The sequence below is a fragment of the Chiloscyllium plagiosum genome, unplaced genomic scaffold, assembly GCF_037043375.1.
Source record: "Chiloscyllium plagiosum isolate Xiang-an unplaced genomic scaffold, Cpla_swu_hap1 HiC_scaffold_2, whole genome shotgun sequence".
NCBI lineage: Eukaryota > Metazoa > Chordata > Chondrichthyes > Orectolobiformes > Hemiscylliidae > Chiloscyllium > Chiloscyllium plagiosum.
Genome location: NW_028270140.1, coordinates 27940064 through 27959442, shown reverse-complemented (window position 1 = coordinate 27959442; position 19379 = coordinate 27940064). Strand labels below are relative to the sequence as shown.

The 19379-nt window shown below is 41.0% G+C and overlaps 1 protein-coding gene across 9 annotated transcripts in view; it reads right to left on the bottom strand.

Moving 5' to 3' along the window:
* The window catches only part of bnc2 (basonuclin zinc finger protein 2), a 568898-nt gene that overhangs the window by 71076 nt on the left and 478443 nt on the right, over positions 1 to 19379 (bottom strand). For all 9 annotated transcript variants that reach the window (XM_043717596.2, XM_043717632.2, XM_043717585.2 and 6 more), the window contains one exon: positions 540 to 2482. In XM_043717596.2, coding sequence (XP_043573531.1) covers positions 540 to 2482 — 1943 coding nt within the window. The remainder of the gene's footprint in view (positions 1 to 539; positions 2483 to 19379) is intronic.

Genomic DNA, 19379 nt, shown 5'->3' with positions numbered 1-19379 from the left:
TATAACTGAACAGCAGAATTGATTTTGAGGGACTGAATAGCTTCCTCCTGTACAAAGCTGATGTTGGAGGGACAAGCGAGTTATAAAGTGGGGAATTAGGCTGTCAGTGGAAAGCTGAAAACAGCATAACTACATTGTCTGATGGTGTCATAACCTGTACAGCAGAATGAAGGGAAGTAGCATTGATTGCAAGTGTCAGGTGCTAGATTTACCTGAGACATTTTACCAGAGGTAGATCTCAGACTTGCCCGAGGAGAGTAGAGAAATTTATGGAAGTTCTGTGACAAACATGTGCCCTAACATTTCACAGGGAAATAGATCAAAGAACCTCACCACAGGCCTACATCACATAAAACAGTTTCCTTCTCAGTATTTATAAAATCACAGTTAACCACATTATTAATTTTGAAAAATATGAATAAAAACAGCAAGAAAAAAAGACACTGAAAGAAAACACAATTTTCAGTGAATGGCATTCAGCTAACAAGCAGATATAAAACTCAAACACATTCAACAATAAATTAGTCAAAAGCAAATACCTGTCTCTACTCCTGCGGGATGGGAATGCTGCATTGCAACCTTCTACTGTGCAAACGTGCATCTCCTTCAGGTGAACATTCTTGTAGTGTAACTTCACGCTGTATGAACTTTTAAAGCTCTTCTTGCAGACATAACAGATCTTAGGATCAGGGCTGGAGCAGAGTTCACTTTCTGGTGAGTATTTCTGGGGACTGCTGTATCCCATTGAAGGAGAGAAGCCTTCTTGCAGGGCAGCAATGCTTCCTCCTCCTCCATTGTATAAGCCGTACGGGCTGATACTGTAAAACATGTCATAGGTTGGGTCAGTGAACTCTTCTTTTATTTTAATAGTCTGTGGTTGAGGGGAAACACAGTCTTTGTCTTCAGGCTTGCTGCTTGACATTTCCTCCTTATCAAATATTTCTCGGTGTGCCTGCTCATCATTTTCTGTGGGATTGTCGCACATTTTAGACTCGGAGCCTTCAGATTCATCCTCAAAGTCACGGTCATGCTCCTGCTCCTCTGAAGTGATGCTTCCCATTTGCTTATCTTCAAACCCACCAAGGCTTCTCTCCTCATCCGCTTTCCTGCTGCTATGCATATGAATGTTCGGACTCATTTCTTTATGACAATTTGCATTAGTCATTTCCTCGTCCTGGATGCAATCGTTGACATGATTTTCGTTCACCTGGTCATCTTCATCAAACTCATCAGCCGTGTCAATCACCTCCTTTTCAATCTTGACGGGCATGCTTGATTTGCGAGACTTTTTCTTGGGGGCAAGGTCAGCTGCCAATTCCTGAGCCATGGGTGGATTTATCTCGGGGGGGCAAGGCTGTTCGAGGGTGGGCACTATGGGACTGGACGGGAGCGATGTTGGAGGGCTCACCATTTCTCCCGATGTCAACAAGTTCCTGTAAAATGGAGGGACAGGTTCCACTGTCTTAAGAGGAGGGAAAACCAGGGGGTTCTGAAGAACAGGATCGACTGAAGAGGAATTAAAGCCCATGGATGGTCGCCCAGGCGATGTGAGACTTAAGTTTGATTTGATGCTGGATATGACCGGAGTGGCAGCTCCAGATGTGGCTCGGATGAGGTCCTTGTCTCTGTTGTTCCTCAGCATTGGCATGTGCAGACGTGGATTGGGATTGGCACTGTGACGATTGCGGCTCCTCAGGGAACTGAAAACCATGTTGCAGCCTTCAATTGTGCACCTATGCTTAATCTTCAGGTGCACAGCATTATAGTGGATCTTGAGGGTACCTTTGTCATAAAAAGTCTTACCACAGGCATTACAGACCACTCTGCCCTTTCTTGGGGTCAGTCCAATTCTCTTCATTCTCTGAATTTTTGAGTTCAGAACAGTACTTTTAGAGCTGTCAGTCTTGACCAGGTCATTTGTGGGAGCTGTTGGTGTATGGATTGGAGACAACCTGCTCTGCTCTGTCTTGGGCTCAATGTTGATAATGCTACTGAGGGCGTTCCTGCTGCTAGTTTGGTCATTTCGAAAAGGCGAAACGGAAACTTCTGACTCACTGCTCTCCACATGCTCATTCTGGATAGGAAGGTTGGGTTCCCTCAATCTCAGGCTCTGTTCAAGCATGACACCATTGGGGGGTAGGCCGAGTAAAGGAGCAGAGACGGGATTTATGTATTGGAATGGAAGTAGGAATGCCAGGCTATTGGGGATATTTTCAAAGTGGTGGATGCTGGAAGGGTTGCTGTTTTCCAGATGAGCCAGGAGGCTAGGGCTCCTCGTCCGATTGTTGCTTTCTATAAAAGTTCTGATATCAGAATCTGCTTTTGAAGTCGGCACAGCCACAGCTTGCCCTTCTTTTTCTTGGATGGCCATCAGCTCCACAATGGATTTAGTTTCTCCGAATCTCAGAAACTGCTGGAGGGTAATGATCTCTTCTTCCCGGGACATGATAGCCCAGCGGTCCAGCACCTTGCCTGCAGCATCCTTCAGGCCATATCAAAGAAACAACAAAGACAAACACAAAAAAAAACTTATTGATTTCGCATAATTACAGCACTCTTATTTGCGAAAATGCTACAAATGTCCTACTGATGCAGCAGAGGCCCACAAGCAACATGCAAAGATTGTTAATCCCATTCGGCCCACAGAGCAAACTTTTCTGCCATGCAAATGTGGTAATTAGGTTCACTATTAGTGAAAGAGACAGAGTTTAATAATGTCAAAGCAAATGCAGTGAAAACCATTGGGACTCTATGAAATGAACCACCTAAGATTCGGCTATTACAAACACAATGATCTCTTTTATGCAGATGCTCAGTATACATTGCTTATTAATATGGGAACACTTGCTGTGCAGACTCAGAGTAAACCAACAAGCTTCACTATAATTCTTACAAACACGATGTCATAGGAGGGGGAAGAATTTGGAGGTACAATATTTTTGTCTTTCCTCAAACAGTGAAGCGAAACAGCACACAGTGATAAAAACAGCAACTTATTTAACAAAAATTGTTGTGTTAAAACTTCTTGGTTAACAGAATAAATAAAAGTAACAATGTCTCCCTCAGCAATGGAAGCTTTCATGACTGCCCCAAGATAGGTAGAATCATAGAATGGAATCACTACAATGTGGCAACAGGCCATTCAGCACTACAAGTCTACACTGACTCTCTGAAGTTACCTACCCAGACCCCTTCCCCTACCCTATTACTCTACATTTATCCCTGACTAATTCACCTAACCTCCACTTATTTGGACAGTGGAAGGAAACTGGAGCACCCCGAGGAAACCCACACAGGCACGGGGAGAATGTGCAAACTCCACATGGTCACCCGAGGTTGGAATTGAACCCGGGTCCCTGGCGCTGTGAGGCCGCAGTGCTAACCACTGAGCCACCGTACTCCCATTTTGGCACATTTTGCAAAGTATTGGCTGATTACAGGCTGTTTTCATAAGTTATGACTAATTTGACTCCAAATAGGTCATAAATAACTTTGGCTCAGTCCTGTTGCAGCAGCTCAACAGGCAGAATCAGATCTCTGAAGTTAAACTGCAAATCAAATTACCAAGAACCATCCTAAATTAAAAGCAAATATTTTAAAAAATGACAGTTCCAACATGCACAGTTATATTTCTTTCTATCAGCATATTTTCTCAAAAGCAAAAAGGAGAGAATGATCTTAAATCATTGATCACTGTAGTCTTTGTTGTTAAATATACATTAAAAAGCATTTCACAGCTTTCATATTAGAGTGCCAGGCTACTTTGTGCCTTGAGGTGGTGCCGTGTAATTGATGTTGTACTTGTTTTATTTCAGACAAATATTATCACATATTAATGATACTGGCCAGGCATTTCAACATTCTTTTTAAACATTAAATAGTAAAGGGAAACAGCACTTCAGTGCAATGAGAATGTATAATCTCTGGGTGGATCATTATTTCTAAATCAGGGTTCGGATTTTGTGCTCAATTGTTATCAACTGTTACCTGGTTCAGTGCTGAACAGAGAAGGGCAGATTTACCTTTTGATGGTGGAAGGAATAAACTGGGCAAATTTGTTATCATTTAGGGTTCAGCACTCAGTTATAAGCTCATCCCTAATATACTCTGGATGTCAAATAACCCCCATACATTATACCAATAATAACTATAATAACCACACATCTTTCTTGGGATGCACGATGTCTGTCAGGCACTTTACTCAATACTTTCACATAAATAGTTACTTCTATTGGAAAATAAAATTACCACCACATTCTATGTGGAGCCAGATAGCTACTAAGTTAGTTACCTCTTCTTTTAAAACAAACTCTTCTTAAGACACTCTGTCATGCATGAATACTTACTCTTTTAGTTCAACTGACTCTTCTAACAAGTTACAATGTCAAAACATTCAAGGTAAAACAGTTAGACATTGTCCCCTTTATTCTGTCAGTCTAGTTGATTGGATAAGAGAAGGTTTGCGGAGTGTGAAATGTTTGCTTAGGAATACAGTAATAAGAAAAAACAAACATTCTACCCTTCAACCTGTTCTGCCATTCAATTAGATCATGGCTGGTCTTTATTTGATCTCCATCTCGCCATGCTGGATCCCATAATCTTTAAAAGCCCTCCCCATCAAAAGTCCATCAATATAGGAAGATAGTTAAAATAAAATTGAAAGCTGCTGATGATAGAAATCTGTACAACAAAAAAGTCAAAAGATTGCTAGAAATACTCAACAGCCCAGGCAGCATATCTAGGAACAAGGATTTAATGTTTCGGGTCAAGATGACCTCTCATCAGAACTAGAAGAGCAAGTAGAAATGTCAGAGCTTTAAGAGGAATAAAGGGGAACAAAAGGGAAGCTCTGTGATAAGAATAAGGGCCAGCAGAGAATAAATAACAAAGGATTTCATGAGGCAACAGCCACAGAGAGTGGGAATGGGTAGAGTGAAGAAACAAAAGATATGTCCAGATAAGACATCAACAGCTATACAGCAGCAGTCTCTACGAAACATCGAGCTATAAAGAAAGAAACAAAGACAAGAACAAGTCAGCAAAACAAAAAGAGTACAACAAAAAAACACAGGATAAGATGGATTCAGACGTCATGATCGAAAAGTTGTTGAACACAATGTTAAGCCCAGAAGATAAAGTCAAGTCAAAAGATAAGGTGTAGCTCCCCTCTGGAAGACTGTAGCAGGCCATGGACATGGAGGTCAGTGTGGAATCAAAGTGAAGAATTAAAATGACAATCTCTATCTTCACTTTGTTCTGTGTTTTATCTTCTTCTCCCTTTGTGTTTTTTTCTTTTTGCTTTTGTTTTGCTGGCTTGGTTTTATCTTCTTTATGCCTTTATCCCTTCATGTTGCGTACAGGCAGCTGCTATTGACATCTCATTTGTGCACATCTTGTTTTTTTTTAACTATGCTTGTTCCCACTCTCTTGGCTGTTGCAATATGGAATCATTTGTTATTCAATTGTCCCTGCCCTCCACCCTCTCAGAGACTTTATACTTTGTTCTTCCTGTCACCTCCCAGGCCCTTTGTGTTTAAAATCTCTGACGTTTTGATCGTTTTCTCACTTCTGATGAAAGATTATCTCAACTTGAAACGTTATCTCCATTTTCTCAACATATGTTTAGGCATCTGCTCAGGTAGTTCCACTTTACATGAAAGAAAGGTTTGCATTTATATAGTGCCTTTCATGAACACAAGATGTCTCAAAGCACTTACAGGCGAAGTATTTTCAAAGTGTATTCACTGTTGGAATGTAGCAAATGCTGTAGACAATTTGCATACAGAAGATCCCACAAAATAAACGGCAGATGATTGATTTCATGATGTTGTTAAAAGATAAATATTGGCTGAGATACCTGGGGATTTTTAAAAAAATCATTCATGGATGAGGGCGTCACTGGCTATGCCAGCATTTATTGCCTATCCCTAATTGCTGAAAGGGCAGTAATGAGTGAATCATACTGCTGTTGCTCTGGAGTCACAAGTAGGTCAGACCATGCAAGGATATTAATTTCCATTCCTAACGGACATTAGTGAAACAGATCTCACCTTTTAATCTACAAAGTAATTGCAGTGAGTTCTTTTGTAGCCACCAAGAGGGCAAACAAAGCCTTAGTTTCATATTGCACTTGAAAGATGGCTGACCTAAAAAGGCAACACTCCTTCAGTACTGAGAGTAATGATAACCAAAATTGTTGCGTCCAAATCCTGGAGCTTAGCTTGAACACATAATCTTCTGATAAAGTTATCTGAGCGATGGGTGGTAGGGTTCTCAGACAGTGTCTGTAAGGGATAGTACATGGATGGAGAACAGCAGGATTGAAGAAAGATTGTGGAGGAACACCAGACAGCACAGTGTGGGAGCAGGAAAAGAAACCACTGCAGGTGCCTTTCTGTGCTAGAATGAGATAAGGGAAGGAACGAGGTGAGTGCAGTGCCACCCAGCTGGATGATAGCAGAGTCACAGCAGAGGACAGGCAGGTTAACCATCTCAAAAGCAACAGACTGGTGAAGAAAGATGAGGTGAGATCATTCACTTTCATCACAGTGAGATAGCATGCAGTTGGTGACTCTGTGAACAGTCAATCTGGTTCTGTGGCAGGGGCAGGAATCTGATTAGGGGAATTGAAGTGTAGCTTTCCAGGAAAGATGGACACGGGTTTGGAAGCTGGAAGAATGATCAAGAGCGCTGGAGAGGAAAAGAATGTTCGAGATGAGGCAGTAATTTGCAAGGGCAGAAGGGTCAAGAGTTGGTTTGAAATCTCTATTAAGTCTCCTCTTAACCTTCTCCATCCTCAGGAGAACAACTCTTGAAAATTGCAACGGTCACTTTTTTTTTTACAGGAGCGTGCTATAAATTATTGATGGTAGGAGTCTGACCACTGGGGCGGGTTGGCAGTGGGATTGTGGTATGAAGTTAGCTTTGGTCATTATCTTAGGTGTTTCTCTCCCTTCTATATTCATACAGCATTTACAAACTGCCCTGAAGGATGCTGTTTTGGATGCAATGTATCAACCTGGATTGATGCAAAACTGCAAGCCAAGATCACAGGCATGTAGCAGCTTGTTGTGATTCTCCACGAGCTCATGTGCCGATCTGAGGCTGGTGAGAACTGACACTATTGAAAAGCTTACATAAATCTCTGAAAGATGGTGCACCTCCAAGGACTGGTGTCCACACCATCCAATACTACTCAGATGGCTCAGATTCGAAAACTGTTTTCAATTTCTCAAAAACTCATCTTGAAGTAATTTCCTTCTGGTATTTCCAAGCGCAGAACAGCTTTTGCATGTACTGACCCAATCCTATTCAACACTAACAGACACATAAATAAAGAGAGTAGCGGCTAGATAGCAGTAAATAGATTGATGTGCGTGTATTACACTCTTAGCCTGCACAGCATTCATTTTGCAGAGCAAACATTAATGGTGCCAATTCTTCAGGTCAGGGGTCAGATTTTGGTTAAGTTATAGATCTAAAATGTTTTCCCAATGTCATATAGTTTGGGCGTAGGTCACAAATACAAACATCCAGATATACAGAGCTATCTATCTTCTTAATGGGTAAGTTAATTGCAGGGAGAAGACTGGGATTTGCTACTACATGGTGCAGCTGAAGCAAATAGCATTGATGCTTTAATGGAGAAGCTAGATAAGCACAAGAGAGAGAAAGGAAAAGGAAGGAAGGATATGTTGGCAGGGCGACATGAAGTAAGTTGGGAAGCAGCTTGTGTGAAGTATCAATACTGCATGCATGTTGGGCTGAATGGCCTGTTTCTGCAATTGTTCTGAGCATTATTAGGTTTTGCATATCATAAGTGTACTATAACTTAAGATATCCCAAACATTATTCTGATAGCACATGTTTCTGAAATTAAGAGAATGTGCTTTCAATAGGATTTTGCAGAGGATGAATGTGATTTAACCGGAAGTGTGTGATCTCCCTGGACAGGCATTCATTACCTGGTAGGACTTGCTCCCTGGGACAAATATTTCTATGAAAATTACTAAAGGAAATTACTTGGAAAGACAATAGAATTTTCTCTTCTGCAGCTCATAACAAATCCCACCCAGATCATTCTTTGCCGTAATAAATTCTTTGATTTTCTATCTTTCCTGATCAGTGTTCCACAAGTTGCCACGTTTACTCCTACAGTTGGGAAGGCAGACAGTTGGGACTGAAATCACAAACAAAGTGACCAGTCAACTACCAACATACAGCGTGTTCTGGAAAACAAGCTGGAGAATTCTGTGACCAGGTTCAGCTACAGAGTTTCTGCATTTGCCAGATGTTGATGACTTGCATTTGGACAATACTTTTCACAGTCTCAAGATAAAGTATATATTTTTTGAAGTTCATTAACTTCTACCATACTGGAAATGCAGCGGGCAATTTGACTGCAGCAAAATCCCACATTCAGCAACTAAACTAATTAAGCTATTATCTTTTAGAGACAGTAGCGGAGAGATGGATGTTGGCAGGCACATCAAGAGAACACCCTGCTCTTCTTTGAGGAAGTGCCTTGGGGTATACTACATCTGTCCTAAGAGAGTAGGCGCAGCCTGTGTTTAATGTCTCACTGAAATTATAACAAGTACATGAATTCAAAGGGTTTAGCAGGATATGGACCAAATGCTGGCAAATGGGAGCACATTAATTTTGGATATCTGGTCAGCATGGACGAGTTGGACCAAAACGTCTGTTTCCATGCTGTACAACCCTATACAACTCCATTTGTGCAACATTCTCTCAGTACTGTTGTGTACTTTCTGCTCAATCCCAGAAAGGCACTCAATTCCATAGCATCTATTTCTGAAGTGGGAGTACTAACCGGAGATACAGCTGACACTAAATGGGATGCCCAGATGAAGAGCCAAGGGCCATCTTGCAAGTCATCTGAATATTTTTGTCACAGTGGTTAGAATAGTAATCTTGTGCCCTAGACTATTAATCTGGAGATGTGGAGAGTTCAAATCCCAGCATTGACGTAGTGGAGCAGGTGTTGGACTGGGGAGGACAATGTTAAAAATCACATCCCATCAGGTTATAGTCCAATAGGTTTCTTTGGAAGCACTAGCTTTCGGAGTGCTGCTCCTTTGTCAGGTGGTTGTGGAGTATAAGATCATAAGACACAGAATTTATAGCAAAAGATTACAGTGTCACACAGTGACATATTGAACAAACTTGGATTGTTAAGTCTTTTGTCTTTTAGAATGAGGTTTCAATTCATTAATATGTAAAGCCCAGAACTTCTTTTAAGTCACCTTCTCAAGATAACTTAAGGTTTTATAACAAAAGATGACATCTCAGCTCAAACAATGCATTAAAGGTGTAAGATCAAAGTCTGTCTGTATCTCAAGCTTGAGTCAGACTGGTTCGATTTCCAAAGTGGAATTGACAAATATTGCACATATTGACCACCAGCATTGAGTATCTGCACATTTTGCATTTTTTGAGCAAAATGGAATTATACAGCAAATCATACAGTAAATGGAAAGGTGCTGCGGAAAATTGACGTACAAAGAGATCTGGGAGTTCAGCTCCATTGTTCCCTGAAGGTGGCAACGCAGGTCAGTAGAGCGGTCAAAGCGGCATACGGCATGCTTTCCTCCATCGGACGGGGTATTGAGTACAAGAATTGGTAGGTCATGTTACAGTTTTATAGGACTTTGATTTGGCCACATTTGGAATATTGCATACAGTTCTGGTCACCACATTACCAAAAGGATGTGGATGCTTTGGACAGGGTGCAGACGAGGTTCACCAAGATGTTGCCTGGTATGGAGGGTGCTAGCTATGAGGAGAGGTTGAATAGATTAGGATTATTTTCATTGCAAAGAACCAGGTTGAAGGAGACCTGATTGAAGCCTACAATATCATGAGAGATGTCGACAGGGTGGATAGCAAGCAGCTTTTTCCCCCAGAGTGGAGGACTCGATTACTAGAGATCACAAGTTCAAAGTGAGAGGGAAGAAGTTCTTCACACAGAGAGTGGTAGGTGCCTGGAACGCATTGCCAGCGGATGTGGTAGGGGCAGGAACAATAGCATAATTTAAGACGTATCTAGACAAATAGATGAATGGGCAGGAAGCAAAGGAATACAGATACCTAGAAAACAGGTGGCAGGTTTAGATAGAGGATCTGGATCAGTGCAGGTTTGGAGGGCTGAGGGGCCTGTTCCTGTGCTGTAATGCTCTTTGAACGTATCTGCAAATATAATTCTGCAATACAAATTCACCCCATAGACTTATATGTGTATGTGCATGCATGAGACAGAGAGAGAGACAGAGACAGAGAGACAGAGAGACAGAGAGAGACAGAGAGAGACAGAGAGAGAGAGAGAGAGTGCATGCACGTGAGAGTGTGTGTTTGCATGCGTGTGAAAGCTTGGTAGTGTATGTATGGGTGTGATGGAGTATAAGCTTGTGAGAGGGTGTGTGAGAGTGGGGGTTGTATATATGTGTGTGTGTGCGTATGAGAGATAGCATGTGTATGGGAGAGGGTCTGCGTGAGTGTGAGAGTATGTAAGAGTGTGTGCGCGCTCAGGTTTTAACAATGTATGAACTGAGGAAAAGAGTGGGTTATTACTTTACATAAACACAGTTGATTGTACATAATGGAGGTATTTAAACTAACCAGACTCACAGGGGCAGTCAATCAGAGACAAGAAATAGATGAACCCCGGAGTGAAGGAGATTCACAATAGAGGTAATGATGTTACTCCAATCATAAAAAGTGCCAGAAAATGTGTCCAAAGGGTACCATCCAGCATTGCATTCTTTGGCAACCTTGAGGATGATCTCACTTCGCATTAGCTTGAGTTTGAGGGAACATTTCTGATTTGCACCAGACTCTCCATTCTGGGTATGCTGCAAAATCGTAGCATGAGAATTGGCAGTACTGATCTAATTTGCACCTACATCCTCTCACTGTCATTAGAGGCACAGCATCATTAAACTCCAAGCCCTGAAATCTGGTCAACATACACCCACTTGCACATACTTACTTAATTTGCTTCACATCTTTGGAGAATTACCAGCCACTTAGGAAACGGAGGGGGTATATTTGCTAATGATTACTGATGTTGCATCTTATACATATTAAGGATGATTGCTAGAGTGTAAAGCAGTGTATGCAGTCAATGTATTGTTTCGAAGACAGAAACACGGGTCAGAAATACTGACAGACTTTTCCCTTTTTTTCAGGAAAGGGCTGAGTAGAGAATAGAAGGTGCAATTAAATGAATTCACATTGTGGTTTTATAAATATCCCAGATGGCTTGAAATGATATTTGTTTTTCTTCTTCTGTTGCTAGACTGTCCCTCTGTTATTTCAAGTCCTCCAATATCTTTTTGACTTATTGTAGATTTTGGATGGCAGATACAAATTTACTTCACACCTACTCAGAAAAAAAACAGTTACAAGCAAAGGAGCCCTTGGTTTCCAGCTTCATAGCCAATTAACAATCACAATTAACCACTCTCAGCTCTTTGGCACAATTTAATATTTAGAAGAATTCAGTGTGAAATGGATGTGGCAACCTGATCTACACTCAGAAAAATATACCAAACACATTCAAGAAGCCAAGCATCTTGAGTGTTATGTGATGACATGTGTGGTAAGGTGAATATCCCTAAAGACTATTTCTGATAAAGTTTAATTGGGGTCAAAAGTATAGTGTCATTGTGAAAACTCTTAAGCACTGTCATGATGGTGGGAGTCTATTCAATCTTCTTAGAAAATTCCTGTCAGTATCTTAATACGTAAATGATTTAAATAAATAACTTTGATGCTTCAGATTTGATGAAGTCACAGTTGATCTGTTATACCTGTGTATAGTGTGCTCTGGTCTATTATACAGAACAAGCATTCACACAAGTGCTTGTACACGATTCAAGGAGAGACACATTTGATCCTGCGTGTCCAGCTCATACAGCTGTCCATCCTTAGCAGAAATGGCAGCAATATGAACTTTTCTTCTTAACCCCACAAGAGAATCAATAAATTCAAAAAGTGATAAATATAACTTAAACCTGAAAGTAGGCAGAGACAACCTTTGATTGTCTTCACAAAATAAACAAACAAAAAAATGAGAAAGAAGTGCTATTTCTTTTACTGCAAAAAAATACATTTGTAAACACTGTGCAATCATTCTGCGACTGCTATGGGTTCTAAAATCAGCTGGTACATTATTTGCATAATTTATTCAATATCTCATTCTCAATGCTTTGTTAGGTGATTTATGTATTCATATATGGAATTTATTCCATTTCTGAGAGCGATCTTTTAATAAATCACTGGGTGTCTTTGTCAGTTGTGAGTTTTCAGAAGTCCTTTGCTTATGGAATAAATATTGCACCGATTCTTTCACTGAGTGATCTCAGAGTGTTGTGGGCATGAGAGAGAAAGTGAGGCAGTGGTTGGATTGATAACCAGAATGTCTTTGTTGAAAATAAATTCTTTAGAATCATCAAGACTGAATGGATCAAAGGGGAGGTTGTATTGTGTTCAAAGGAACTATTTTGTTATTTTATTATTTTAATTATTATTTTAATAATAATCATTCATGTCTAACAAACTACATTGACACAAAAAATAAAAGCATGAACTCGGTAATTTAAGCAATTATAGAATTGCCATTGGTCACTATGTTTCTGAGTTAGTGAGGGGAGAACAAAATAAGATTCTCGCTTCTGATCATTCTGATCAGTTCAGTGACTCCTGCTCGAAAATACTTTGATATGTAATGGTTTCATTCCCTTGTTGCACTTCACAGGATCCATCTTGACTCTTCCTTTGCCATCCTTGACCTCTCGATTTCTTGGGATAAATTAATGATCTATTAGAAGTACACTCCGTGCCTTCCCTGATTACTGGCTATTGAGCTGTGAGGCAGTACATAATGCCTCACCAGAAGTGAGAAAAGGTTGTTGTTGATAGTGTAAGAAGGTATAGAGTGGGGATTCTGTCAGCTCTCCCTGACTGAGATGGAGAGGGGTGGAGGGTCTTGGACAGGCTTCACAATTAGTGTACTCTAAACAGCATCCTCTCACAACTCCTTGTATTCGGCCCAGAGTGGGTGGGGACATGCCCAGCAGTAAGCCCAAGAAACAAATCTTGTTAGGTGTGTTTGAGATCTTCTGGAAGTGAGCATCTCTCATTCACAGAACCTGATCAAGGGATCTAGCATTAAGAAGGGGATTCTGACAAAGTCATCTCCTCAGACTTACCATAAACCCCATCCCATTCTTACTCATCTTTCCCTAGGGATTCCATGATCAACCCTGATGAATTCCAAAATGTATCAGTAACAGATGTGACCACTCCCCAGTTGTACTGTTGGCAATGGGGAGCTGCTGGCTTTCAAGTGGCCAGCTGTCCTCTTGGTTACCTTTTCATAGAGTCATACAGCATGGAAACACACCCTTCATTCCAACTATGCTGACCATGTTCTCAAATTAAACTTGCGTATCTTTGGCCCATATCCCTTCAAACCTTTCCTCTTCAAACACTTCACATATACTTCACAATGCCAAAGATCCAGGTTTGATTCCACCCTCAAGCAACTGCTCGAGTGGAGTTTGCATATTCTTCCCATGTCTTTCTCCAGGTGTTCCAGTTTCCTCCCACAGTCCAAAGATGTACAGTGAGATGGATTGGTCGTGCTAAGAATTTTCCATAGTATCTAGGAATGTGCAAACTAAAATGGATTACCCATGGCAAATGCAGGGTTACACGGATAGATTAGGGTGTTGGCTCTGAGGTGGGAGAGTCGGTGTGGACTCTATGAGCCACATAGCCTGCTGACTCACTGCTGGGATTTAATGATACTTATGCAAATGTCTTTTAAATGTTGGAACTGTACCTGCATCCATCATTTGCTCTGGCAGTTCATTCCACACACAAAGTACTCTCCATATAAAAGAAAGTTGCCCCTCAAGTCCTTTTTAAGTTTTCTTCTCTCACCTTAAAAACATGGCCCCTAATTTTGAACCTTCCCCACCCTAGGGTTAGCAGGGATGCCATCTGTTTTGGTAGAAATCCCAGCACACATCAATGTTTCTGTTTCTGCCTCAACAGATGCCCCTGACTTGCAAAGTGTTTTCCAGACGTCCCTGTCGATTTGCCAGGAAGAAACTTTGCTGCAATTCAGCCAGTAAAAATGCAATTAAAATTCAGGAAATCAGGAATTAATCACGTGAAAATAATGGGGCTTTTCAAAGTGGCAGTGAACACCGTGGATGTGATTTGTGGTAATCAAACTTTCAACTCTCTGCTCTGTATTATTTTTACAAGTGCTCATAATGGTAGGGGGTCCATTGTCTCCTGGGACTGGTTGGTATTTACTGACTTTGTACATGTTGGCTCCCTAATACACAGTGCCACTTCATTTGAATTTTTGATGTGCACAGTGTGCAGGAATGGGTGGGTGTCTGAGCCCTAAACCACAGAAGAAGTCCATTTGGCCCATCAAGTCTTTGCCAGTCAAAAACAACCACCTAACTATTCTAAGCACATTTTACAGCACTTGGTCCACTTGCTATCACAAGTGTACATTTAAATATTTATTAAGTTTTATGAGACAGTGAATTCTAAAAGCCTACCACCTTCTGCGTGAAAACATTTTTCCTCATCCCCACAAAACCTCTTGCCCCTTCCCTTAAATTTACACCTCCAGTCATTAATTCATCCACCAAGGGGAAAAATTTCTCCCTATCTACATGATCTATGCCCCTCACAGTTTTATACATCTCAATCATGCTCCCCCTCGGTCTCCCCTGCTCCAAGGAAAACAACCCTAATTATCTTCATAACGAAAACACTGCAACCCAGACAACATCCTGGAAAATCTCCACTCCACCCTCTCTAGCGCAACTACATCCCTCCTACAATTTAGATTTCAGGACTGTACACTGTACTCTAGCTGACCCTTACCAATGTTTAATACAGCTTCAGCATCACCTTCCTATCCTTAAATTCTATGCAACAGCGCAAAGTCAAATATCCCATAGGCCTTCTTAACTACTTTAGTGGGCGGCACAGTGGCTAGCACTGCTGCCTCACAGCGCCAGAGACCTGGGTTCAATTCCCGCCTCAGGCGACTGATTGTGTGGAGTTTGCACGTTCTCCCCGTGTCTGCGTGGGTTTCCTCCCACAGTCCAAAGATGTGCAGGTCAGGTGAATTGGCCATGTTAAAATTGCCCGTAGTGTTAGGTAAGGGGTAAATGTAGGGGTATGGGTGTGGACTTGTTGGGCCGAAGGGCCTGTTTCCACACTGTAAATAATATAATCTAATCTAATCTAATCTAAAGACCTATCTTGTTACCTTAAGAAACTGGTGAACATGCTCACCAACATCCCTCTGCACCTCGGTGCTTCCATGTCCTACTTTTCATCGTGTATCCCCTTGCTTTGTTTGTCCTCCCCAAGTACATTATCTCCCACTCATCTTTATTGAATTCTATTTGCCATGAATCAGCTCAACTGACCAGCCCATCTATATTCTCCTGTAATCTTTATCCTCCTCACTACCTACTACATCATAAATTTTTGTATCACCTACATGAACCCACTGATTAACAATCAAGTCTAAATTGCATATACACACCACAAACATGGCAAGCCCCAAAACTGTTTGCTGAAGAACCTTATTGAAAACAGACTTCCAGTCACACAAATACTCCTTGACAATCACCCTCTGTTTCCTGCCACTCAGCCAATTCTAGGTTCAATTAACTATGTTTTCTCAATCTTCCATGTGGAACCTTTTCAAAAGCCTTGCTAAAGTCCAAGTAGACAATGCCAAATACATTATCATCATCTGTACACCAGGTTACCTCTTTGAAAATGTACAGCTTAATTGTGTCCCTGAGAATTGATTTGAATTATTTTTCCTCCACTGAGGTTACACTGACTGGCCTGTAGTTTTCTGGTTTATCTCTTGCTCCTTTCCTGAATAACAGTATCACATTTTCTGTCCTCCAGTCTTCTGTCACCTCTCCTGTTTCCAGAAAGTAACTGGAAATTATAGCTAATGCCCCTGCTTTTTCTTCCCTTGTCTCACACAACAGCTTACATTTCATCTAACCCTGCAGGTTTATCTACTTTTAAGCCTGACAGACCAATTAGAAACTCCTCTCTATCTGTGCTAACTTCAACAGTCCTTCTCAGTGATTTCCATGCCCACACCATCCCTCTCACTTGTGAACACCAACATGAAGTATTGATTTAGAACCCTATCTATACCCTCTGGCTCCACACAAAAATTACCACTGTGGTTCTCAGGCCTTACTCTTCCCCTAGTTATACTTTTATCCTTAATATACCTGTAAAGTAATTCAAGATTTTCCTTTGCTTCATCTGCATTCTTTCATGCTTTCCTTTTACTTTCCTGATTTTCTTTTTAAGTATCCCCTGCACATTCTGTTTCTTCTGCAAGGTTTCTGTTGTTTTGAGCCTGCGGTAATTGCTATAAGCCGAGCATTTCTTTTTTCTTCAATCCTGCATATCTTGAAATATCCAGGGTTCATAAGATTTAATGGGTCCCTCCCTTCGCCTTTACTGGAACCTGTACACTTCCTATTTTCTTCATAAATTCGTCCCACAGACTTACCTAAAAGTACTGGCTTCCATTCCACTCTTGCCAAATCATACCTGATCTTATTAAAATCCACCTCCCCCAGTTTATCAATTTGATTTCAGGCCCATCTTTGTCCTTTTCCACAAGGATTTTGAATTTCTTGGAGTTATGATCGCTGTCTGCAAAATGTTTACCTGTGCATACTTCAATCACTTACCCAGCTTCATTGCCTAAAATTAAGACCAGAATTGTCCCCTTCTCTTGTAGGGCAGTCGACATACTAGCTAAAAAAAAATGCACTTTAAGAATTCTGCTCCCTCTAAACCTTTCACACGGTAACTACTCCAGATAGTTTCGGGGAGTTGAAATACTCCACCTATTACTTTTGCACTCTCCTGAAATTTGGAGGGGTTGATGGAGTCTTCCCATGTGCTTAGCAGTGACTGGAGAATCTCAAGCTGGGTTACTCTCAAGGGAGGGCAGGGGTGTTGAGTGAAGCACAGTCTTTTGATAGACTGGAGGAGAGGAGAGGTAAGGTAGGGCAAAAAAAAAATGTGTTGAGGGGTGGGGTGGTGAGGTAGGGAGCAATCAATATGAGGTGAGTGAAGGAGGAATGGTGGGGATCAGGAGGAGAGGAGGAGTATGATGAAATGTTGGATAGAAAGAGATGGTTAATGTATTGGGAAACAGCGAGCTAGTGAGGATAGGCAAGGGACACTGGACAGTTTAAGCTGAGCAGCCAAAAACAGCAGTACATCTGTCATTATGATTGCCCCAGGCTTTGGCAACACGTTTAACACACAACAGATGCCAAAATGCAACATTATGAGAAGAGAAGTATTTATTAGCTACATAAATAAAAACATTAAACTTATCCTGACCTCCAGCAATGCTCCAAAATCCAACTTCAGAGGCACTATCTCCATTGAACAGTTCAATCTTTTACAGTCTCTATAACAGTAATTATCACCAAACCCAGTGAGATAGAGGATTGGGATTGAATAGAAAATATCAAAAACAAGCTTGAGTAGAACCTGAGAAGACAAAAGTTTCTTGAGAGGGAAAAGAAAACAAAACTAAAACAGCATGAAAAGAAATCGTGACCAGATAAAATGGAAGAAAAGATGGTCAAATTAAAGACTGTGGGCTAGAAACTGATTCTGGCGAGCACAACTGGGTCCAGAAAGCCTGAGGCACACCCAATACTGAATCTATAGTTCAATCCAGAGATCTTGAAGAATAAGGAAGAAAGAACCTAAAATTTGAAAATAATTTTCAAAGATTCTGTGGAAAGAAAAATTGCCCCAGACAACAGAAGGATGACATATCTAATAACCCTTCCAAAAAGACAACTGATATAAGCCAGAAACAAATACAAACCAATTATTCTTCCGTTAACAGTTCTGCTGGTTTATCAGCAACTAAGAAAGAATAATGTTATTAATAGAAATATGAGCTAATCAGGGCAAATGAAAATGGATTTGTAACAGACAGTCCATTGACCAATACAAGAGGTTGTTTTAAGCTATAACAGATCATACAGAGTAGAAACACATGGTGATCACTCCTACTTATGACGCAAATAATCGAGTTTTAGGATCAGAGGGAATTCTCTTTGAAAGTGCAAAATACATCATTTAAAATTTTGTAAGGAAGATTGTGAAAATCTGTAACAAGTCAGAGATAGGCGAGAAGAAAGTGAGGACTGCAGATGCTGGAGATCAGAGTCGAGAGTGTGGTGCTGGAAAAGCGCAGCAGGTCAGGCAGATTCCTAGGAGCAGGAAAATTGATGTTTCAAGCATAAGTTCTTCATCAGGAATGGCCTATCAGAGTTAGGCTAGAGCAATGGACAGATTGTGAGTAATTCAATTTGATGCAGAAAAATGTCAATTAATACATTGCTGAAGATGGACTAAGAAAGGAGATAAACTTTAACTTTGTCAACAGCAGTGAGAGGCAAAGGAATGTGTGTTCATTGAATGTATAGAGAAATAGCAACTATTTATTTTTCTATCCTGCTTTTAATGGAGCAAAACATCCTAAGATGCTTCATCGGAACACTTTGAGACAAAATGCAACACCAAGTAACATAGAGAGCTCCTAATTCTCAAGATTAGGTAATTAAAGCTAGATCAAAATTAAATTTTTAAAGGAGCATCTTAAAGCTGGAGAGAAAGAGAGATGTAGAGGGGTTTATGGAGGAAATTCATGAATTAGAAGCTGAAGACACTAAGTGAAGTGATTAAAGCTCAGGATGCATAAAAGGCCAAAAGCACAAGAGCCCTGAGATCCTAGAAGGCTTTAGGTCTTGAGGAGATAACAGAGTTATGGAGTCATAGAATCATAGAGATATAAAGCACAGAAATAGACCTTTCGATCAAACTCCTCCATGCCGACCAGATATCCCAACCTAATCTAGTCCCGTTTGCCAGCACTTGGCACATATCCTTCTAAACCCTTCCTATTCATATACTCATCCAGATGCCTTTTAAATGTTGCAATTTTACCAGTCTCCACCACTTCCTCTGGCAACTCATTCTATACACACAACACCCTCTGCATGAAAACGTTGCCCCCTTAGGTCTCTGTTTTATATCTTTCCTCTCTCACCACAAACCTATGCCATCTAGTTCTGGACTCCCCCACCCCAGGGAAAAGACTTTGTCTATTCATCCTACCAATGCCCTTCATGATTTTATCAACCTTTATAAAGTCACCCCTCAGCCTCCAAAGCCCGAGGGAAAACAGCCCCAGCCTGTTCAGCCTCTCCCTATAGCTCAAATCCTCCAACCCTGGC